The sequence below is a fragment of the Papio anubis genome, chromosome 5 (genome assembly GCF_008728515.1).
Source record: "Papio anubis isolate 15944 chromosome 5, Panubis1.0, whole genome shotgun sequence".
Lineage (NCBI taxonomy): Eukaryota > Metazoa > Chordata > Mammalia > Primates > Cercopithecidae > Papio > Papio anubis.
The window spans coordinates 125,416,744-125,424,672 of NC_044980.1; the positions used below are offsets into that span (position 1 = coordinate 125,416,744).

The 7,929-nt window shown below is 55.4% G+C and overlaps 1 protein-coding gene across 2 annotated transcripts; it reads left to right on the plus strand.

Moving 5' to 3' along the window:
* The first annotated feature begins 1,910 nt into the window (after positions 1 to 1,910).
* IL13 (interleukin 13) lies at positions 1,911 to 6,431 on the plus strand. Of its 2 annotated transcripts, none has more exons than XM_031666032.1 (4): positions 1,911 to 2,034; positions 4,744 to 4,797; positions 5,046 to 5,150; positions 5,497 to 6,431. In XM_031666032.1, the coding sequence occupies exons 1-4, from the start codon at positions 2,005 to 2,007 to the stop codon at positions 5,602 to 5,604; spliced, it is 297 nt and encodes a 98-aa protein (XP_031521892.1). In that variant the 5' UTR covers positions 1,911 to 2,004; the 3' UTR covers positions 5,605 to 6,431. The 2 variants fall into 2 exon arrangements, with proteins under 2 accessions (XP_031521892.1, NP_001162230.1); NM_001168759.1 differs by lacking the exon at positions 1,911 to 2,034 and adding an exon at positions 3,548 to 3,679 and having other exon boundaries at positions 5,497 to 5,604.
* The last annotated feature ends 1,498 nt before the right edge of the window (positions 6,432 to 7,929 follow it).

Here is a 7,929-nt window from a genome sequence, read left to right on the forward strand (position 1 = left end):
TGCTAGATCAGAGCAGGCCAGACGGCCTGACCTCCCCGCTTTCTTAGGAAGATGAATTATGAGAAAAACTCATCAAATTTCTTGAGAGTAGTTTCATGTATTTGGTCGAGAGTTTAGGGTTCAGTCACTGAGAGGAACACAGAAAACTAAGAATATGGAAAAACAAGATAATTATTAACTCCAGAGGTAAAAAGTTTTGAAAGAAAATAAAAGTATTCATAGCCAACCATGTTTCACCTGTGAATATATTAGTATCATTAGGCAAACAGCATACAAGGCTTTTGACTGACCCAAATTATGATCTATCTGTATTGATGAGAAAAAAGGAAGGATGCAGGTGGAGGAAGGACAGCAAGAAAGAAAGAACGAAATATTCATTGTAGACAACAGCGCCTATGTCTAAAAAATCAAGAAACAGCAACCTAGGCTTAATTTAGAACCATGAAGGGAGATAAAGAGGTTTCCCTGGATAAGAGGCTGGGGTGGGGGAAGGCTGCTTGTCAAAAATGGAGAGATCTGAGTTTTGCCTCTACTTACAAGCTAACAAGTCAGCATGCCACACTTCACAGTTTCGTGGATGCTGGTAGAAGACACAGGATTCTTGCATCAACGGCAAACATGTTTATTATGCACAGAAGTAGTAGCAGAGCATGAACATTTTTGTTCCCTGAATTTCAGTTCTCCCAGGGAGACGCAGAGAGGGCCAGCTGGCACCTGCACAAATGGGTTGCTTTACAGGAGGGGAAGCATGAGCTTAGGGAGCCTGAAGTTTTAGAATGGGAAGTGCGCCTGCCTTTAGCTCCGGAGGAAGGTGCTATCTCTTCCAAGGCTGTCTGCAATATAAACAACCTTTAAAAGACAGTAAGGGAAACAGCAGGGCAGTGAGTGCCTCGCTCACAAGAGGAGCAGCAATGCCAGAGGCCCGTAGAGCACGGATTCCCAGCGCTGCCGCTTTACATAATGAACCTTCTTGATTTTTACAATTATCGGCATTCGTAACTTTCCTAAAAATAAAAATCTAAAAAATTAAATCGTTTCACTTACTAAAACAACTCTCTCAGGCCTTACTCCTCCCGACTGGGCATGTCTTTGCCAACGGAGACCCAGAGTCCGAGGAAACCCGAAAAAGCAACCCCAGCTTTCCCAGCTTTTCCAGGGTGAGCTAGTCCGGAGGAAGGGCGGTCCCAATCCCAGCGCTTCGGCGCCAGAGCAAAGCGGGGAGGCTCCCCATGGCCATCAGCGGGCGGCCCACGCGGCGCATTGCAGGCAGGTGCGAGCCACACGCGCCAAGTGCCCGGAGCGGCCCTTTGGTAGTTAGTGTTAATTAAAATTGCCCGCACGGGAGTGGAGCTCCACTGACAATCTAGAAACAAGCAACAGACCCTCTGATGTAGCCATCTGGGCCGCGCCTCTCCGCACGGCCCGGCACGCCTCGGTCCGCGGAGACCACCCTCGAGGGCAGGTGCTGCCGCTCGGCCGGGCCCGCAGGATCCCTCGGCCTGATACGGCCGGTGCTGGAGGAGCACGTGTGCGCCTCGGCCCCTCCGCCGCTCCCGCCCTCGCCGGTGCGCACTGGTGCACGGGGCGCCGCGGGCCCAGGTGTCCAGCTGGCCCCTGCCCTGCCTGGCGCTGGGACCACCACTTCCACTTTTGCCGCCCCCTCGCCAGCCTCCGTAGCTTCCAGACAGGCCGGTCTGCGCGCCCACCCCTGCTTCCCGCACCGGCCACCGCCGGAGGCCGTGGAGGAGGGCCCGGCCGCGCAGATCCCGCTTATCGGGCCTATCTCCTGTTACATAAGGCCACTCCCCTATCTCCGCGGGCCATCGCCGCCGCAACCGCCGCGCCAGCGCCTTCTCCCACGCGCGGGGGCGCGCCTGCCCACCGCTCCCGGCTGGGCTTTTGGTAGCCGTGGGGGTTACGGGGGCGTTGACTCATCCGGGCGGGGCACCGGGAGTTGCACAGCCCAGGGTAGTTCCCCGCTGCTTCCCCCATGATGGAGACCCTATGGGAGATGCCATGGACTCTCTACTACAGGTTAGGAAACAGGCCCGTAGAGGGGTCACACAGCCAAGTAGCGGCACTCCAGGCACTGGGGGCCCTCGAGGGGAAGGGGCAGACTTTTGGGAGTCAGGGCCAGCAGCTGGGCTGGGAAGCTTCGAGTGTGGACAGAGAAGGTGGGAATGATATTCCCTGTGGGAAGAGAGGGTGAGCAAGCTTGGGATGCCTCTGGGCGGGAATCCAGCATCCCTTGTGGCACAGGTCATAAGCACACCCTTGTGAGGAGGTTGAGCCCCATTGAGGACAGGACGGAGGGAGCCTGAGCAGGCAGAGAGGGGGACTGGGGAGGCGCTGGCTCGGGGAGGAAGTGGGTAAAGGAGAAATCTTGACATCAACACCCAACAGGCAAATGCCGTGGCCTCTGTTGTGGGGGTTTCTGGAGGACTTCTAGGAAAATGAGGGAAGAGCAGGAAAAGGCGACATGGCTGCAGGGGCCAGGCCCAGGAGCCGCCCCTCCACAGCACTCATTCTGCAGAAGGGAAACTTGAGGCCCCCAGACGGTAGGGGTTGATCCTGTAGAGACTGGTGAGCAAACGGGATCACCCCAAGTCCCAGTGGCACTAGGAACACTTATAATCTCTGACCTGAACTAAGGCTGCCAGCCTGGCCCGGTTAAGAGTTTCCCAGCAGGATGGCCCGTGCACTTTACATTAAAGGGGCCAGACACTGGTGCACACTACTCCCAGCCACTCTGGAAGCTGAGGTGGGGGGATCGCTTAAGTCCAGGAGTTGGAGGCCAACCTAGGCAGGTAACATAGTGAGATCCCATCTCCAAAAAAACAAAAAACACCAAAAAAGGTCCCAGGAAGACCTCTGAACCTGTCTGGATCGCTCAGTGGAGACCTGGAAATCTGACCTTTGACAATCCCTCCCACAGTGGGGCCAAGGAGGAATTAGGCAAGCCAAAAGAAGTGAACTTTACTCTTCTATTGCCTGTTTGAATTTTGTATCCAAGCAAGTATTACTTAAGTAATTTAAGAGACTGGTTTATTAAAAAAGTAAAACTCCCCGAATTCCCATAGCTGGTAGACTGTGGCCACAGCCACAGTGCACTATCTGCCCAGCACTTCCGGTGACACAAAAGGGTCTGAGGACAGGAGCTCAGAGTTGGGTCAGCTGTCCAGGTACTCAGGGTTGTCACAGGCAAAACTGCTGGAACTCAGGGCAGCATTGCAGATGCCATGCCGCTCTCAGGGTCCCTTGCCTGCCGCTGGAATTAAACCCACCTAGATCTTGGAAACTCTGCCCTGGACCCTTCTCAATAAGTCCACGAGAAATCAAACTCTTTCCTTTATGCGACACTGGATTTTCCACAAAGTAAAATCAAGATGAGTAAAGATGTGGTTTCTAGATAGTGCCTGAAAAAGCAGAGACCATGGTGTCAGGCGTCACCACTTGGGCCTATAAAAGCTGCCACAAGACGCCAAGGCCACAAGCCACCCAGCCTATGCGTCCGCTCCTCAATCCTCTCCTGTTGGCACTGGGCCTCATGGCGCTCTTGTTGACCATGGTCATTGCTCTCACTTGCCTCGGCGGCTTTGCCTCCCCAAGCCCTGTGCCTCCCTCTACAGCCCTCAGGGAGCTCATTGAGGAGCTGGTCAACATCACCCAGAACCAGAAGGTGAGTGTCGGCTAGCCAGGGTCTTAGCTATGAGGGCTCCAGGGCGGGTGATTCCCAGGATGAGGTAATGAGCAGGCTGGGCTTGGATCCTAAGATGCCTATGGGTCAGGAAGAATCCCCATGGACCAAGGCCTGGCCCAGCCATGAGAGAGAGAGGAGCTGGGCTGGGGGGCTCAGCAGTGTGGATGGACCTATGAAGGGGTCTGGCAGAGTCCCCAGGGACTCCCTGCTCTCCTGGCCTGGCCTTGTCCGCCACTGCCAGCTCCTACTCGGCCATTCCTGAACACAGGACAGCAGAGAAGGGCCAGCACCCTCCCAGAACCATGTGGCATTTGCCAGCTGGATTTTGACCATAATAATGCAGCCATTCTCCCCAGCACCGTAATAGGCCTGCCCTTACAGGAGGATTTGTGAGTAGAGTCCACTCCTTGCCTCACTAGTAACAGCTCACATGTCTTGAGCGCTGCTTACACCAGGCCTGAAACACGTGCTTTATGTGTCATTTCATCACTGCCAGCCACCTCAAGAGGCAGGTACAATGAACCCATTCTGCTAAGGTTCAGTGAGGTTAAGTGACAGAGGCTGGATTCAAGCCAGGCCTGGCCAACACCAGAGTGCCCATGCTCCTAACTGCAATGTTCCCTGACAATCAGAAGGCAGGGCATTTAATACACCAGACCCCCACTGCCTCCCATCTGATTTGTCTTGGTCAACAGTGGCCCAGGCCACCACTACTTCACTCATCCCCACCCTGGCCCTTTCCACAGGCCCCTGTCCTCTTGCCCTGACTATGGCAAGCCTCGCATGCAGCTTGTCCCTTACTAGTGGTGTCACTCAATTTTTTTTTTTTTTAATTCCAAGACCCTATACATGGGTCCTCACCCCCACGCTCGCTGTTCAAAGCAGAAAACGAAGCTCAGGAACGCTGAGGGGCTGCCAGGCCTGCCTCTGCGCCACACGAGGGATGCGTGTGGGGCCTGTGCTGGTGCAGACCTGGCCTGGGCTGGCAGGGCAGGCCCACGACCCCTGCCAGCACTCTGCTCACTGTCACTTTGCTCCCGCAGGCCCCGCTCTGCAATGGCAGCATGGTGTGGAGCATCAACCTGACAGCTGGCGTGGTAAGGACCTTCAGGTGCAGGGAGGATGGGGCAGAGGCTCCAGGCCTTGGGCCTGTCTTCTCTGAGACTCCCTTCCATGGCTGGGGTTCCAAGCAAGCTTCAAGCGCTCTCCTCCCTCCCCCAATAATCTGGGCCCTTCCCAACACCCAGACTCATCTGCACCAGGCATATCAGCCCCATCTTCCTGCAGACTCACAAAAGGCAGCCACCCCAGCAGGGCCTGACCCCTCAGTGTCCCCTCTCCACAGTACTGTGCAGCCCTGGAATCCCTGATCAACGTGTCAGGCTGCAGTGCCATCGAGAAGACCCAGAGGATGCTGAACGGATTCTGCCCGCACAAGGTCTCAGCTGGGGTAAGGTGCCCCCCAACCTCCCACCCCCACCCTGCACCCCCTCCTGCCAACCCTGGGCTCACTGAAGGGAAGCTGGCTGAATACCCAAGGTGTGTGTCTACCCAGGGCTGGGGCCATTGTGGCAGCAGGGACATGGCCTTCGGGATTTACAGGACCTGGGCTCAAGGGCTCCTGACTCCTACCTGGGCCTCAATGTCCACATCTGTACAGTAGAGGTACTAACAGTACTCACCTCATGGGGACTTCCGTGAGGACTGAATGAGACAGTCCCTGGAAAGCCCCTGGTTTGTGCGGGCCGTTCTGCCCTCTGGCGTCCCACTCACGCGCTGGCCTCTTTGTCTTGCAGCAGTTTTCCAGCTTGCGTGTCCGAGACACCAAAATCGAGGTGGCCCAGTTTGTAAAGGATCTGCTCTTACATTTAAAGAAACTTTTTCGCGAGGGACAGTTCAACTGAAACATCGAAAGCATCATTATTTGCAGAGACAGGACCTGACTATTGAAGTTGCAGATTCATTTTTCTTTCTGTTGTCAAAAGTGTCTTGGGGAGGTGGGGAAGAGGGTTAGGGAGGGGGTAAAATTCCTTAGCTTAGACCTCAGCCTGTGCTGCCTGTCTTCAGCCTAGCCGACCCCAGCCTTCCCCTTGCCCAGGGCTCAGCCTGGTGGGCCTCCTCTGTCCAGGGCCCTGAGCTCAGTGGATCCGGGGATGACGCGTCCCTACACCCTTCCCCTGCCCTAGAGCACACTGTAGCATTACAGTGGGTGCCCCCCTTGCCAGACATGTGGTGGGAGAGGTACCCACTTCACACACAGGCAACTGAGGCAGAGAGCAGCTCAGGCACATTTCTTCTTGGCCTTATTTATTTTTGTGTGTTATTTAAATGAGTGTGTTTGTCAGCGTTGGGGACTGGGAAAGACTGTGGCTGCTGGCACTTGGAGCCAAGGGTTCAGAGACTCAGGGCCCCAGCACTAAAGCAGTGGACACCAGGAGTCCCTGGTAATAAGTACTGTGTACAGAATTCTGCTACCTCACTGGGGTCCTGGGGCCTCGAAGCCTCATCCGAGGCAGGGTCAGGAGAGGAGCAGAACAGCTGCTCCTGTCTGCCAGCCAGCAGCCAGCTCTCAGCCAACGAGTAATTTATTGTTTTTCCTTGTATTTAAATATTAAATATGTTAGCAAAGAGTTAATAATATATAGAAGGGTACCTTGAACACTGGGGGAGGGGACATTGAACAAGTTGTTTCATTGACTGTCAAACTGAAGCCAGAAATAAAGTTGGTGACGAATAGGCCTGATGGTATTTGTCTTTCATTTTGGCCTTTGGGGACACTGGTGGGTGGTCTGAAGACTCTGAGGGGCTCTTTGGGAGGCTGGCGGGTTGGAGGAGGGGACTGGGATGGATTACAGTGAGGATGGGGTGCAGTGACCTGGCTGAAAGCAAGCTAGCTCCTGGGGGTGGGGACATGGCCTGAAGGAAGCCCCACCTTCTGTCTGCCGTGCCAGCGAGGACGGAGAGACTTGGGCCAGGCTGTCAGGGTTCAAGGAGGGCATGAGGAGCAGACGGAGACCCAGGAAGTCTCACGATCACATCTCCTGAGGACTGGCCAGCTGTGTCTGGCACCACCCACACATTCATGTCTCCCTCACAACCCAGGAGGCCGATGAGAACTGTGAGGCTCAGAGAGCGTGGGTGGTTTGCCTAAGGTCACATAGCTACTTCCTCACTGGGATCCTGGGGCCTCAGAGCTCATCTGAGGTAAAGAAGCAAAGCTGGGATTGGGGCCCAAAACTCACTTTAACTCCAAAGCCCACACACTTAACCACCCTGCCTATTTCTGTCCAAATGTCACCTGTCCTGAATGGAGTTTTTCCCTCTGTAAGATTGTCATCAACCTGTTTGGGCCATCTCACTGACAGGGAGTTCCCTACTATTTTTGAGAGGCAGCCCATTGCCTTTCTGGACAGCTCTCACCATTAAGGTGCACACACGCACTGCCTCTGTGAACAGGGCTCTGGCTAGGCCACTCCTCAGCAGCTCTTGTTGCTTCTCCCTTGGCCCTGGCCAGCAGCTGGAGTGCAGAGACCAGCAGGCCTTACCAAGCCACAGCTCCAGGCCATGCCCGTCAGCAACGTTTTTCATTGTGACTCTCTGGGAGGTGCCCAGGGCAGAGGGTGACTCCAGGATGGGGTGCCTTTGCAGTGGGTGATAGTCATCAAGGACCAGTCTCAAACTTGTAGTGGCAGGCAGGCGCCCTCCCTGGGGAGCCCAGAGCCCCACGAGGACACCACAGTGATGCTCAGAAGTCCCTGAAGGCAGCCGCCCTCTGCTGCTCACGGCTGTGTCATTCACGCAACAGCAGAGGACATGGCAGGGAGTTGACCAGGGGGCTGATGATGGCAGTCAGCTACTCCAGAACCACTCACTTTCCCCAGGGAGAGGCAAGGGAAGAAGGCAAACCCGACAGTGCAGGGGCAGGGGACACTTGGCCCAGAGGAGAGAAGACTGTGGGGGTGAAGAGGGTGGTGGTGCAAGAACTGGGTCTCCAGCAGGCTGTCCCGGGCAGGGGACAGGACCAGCTCTCTGGTGCCAAGCCTATTAAGTCCTGTCACATTTGCTGAGGGAATACCTGCAGGGGACCACCACAGCAGACACCTGGGCTAGTGACAACCAAGACACCACATGCACTCCAGGTTGAGCCCCAGAAAGAACTCTGTAGACACAACACAGGGTCTGCTGCGGGGAGCTGTATGTCCTCCCTCGGGAGGGCCTCCCCTCTGGAG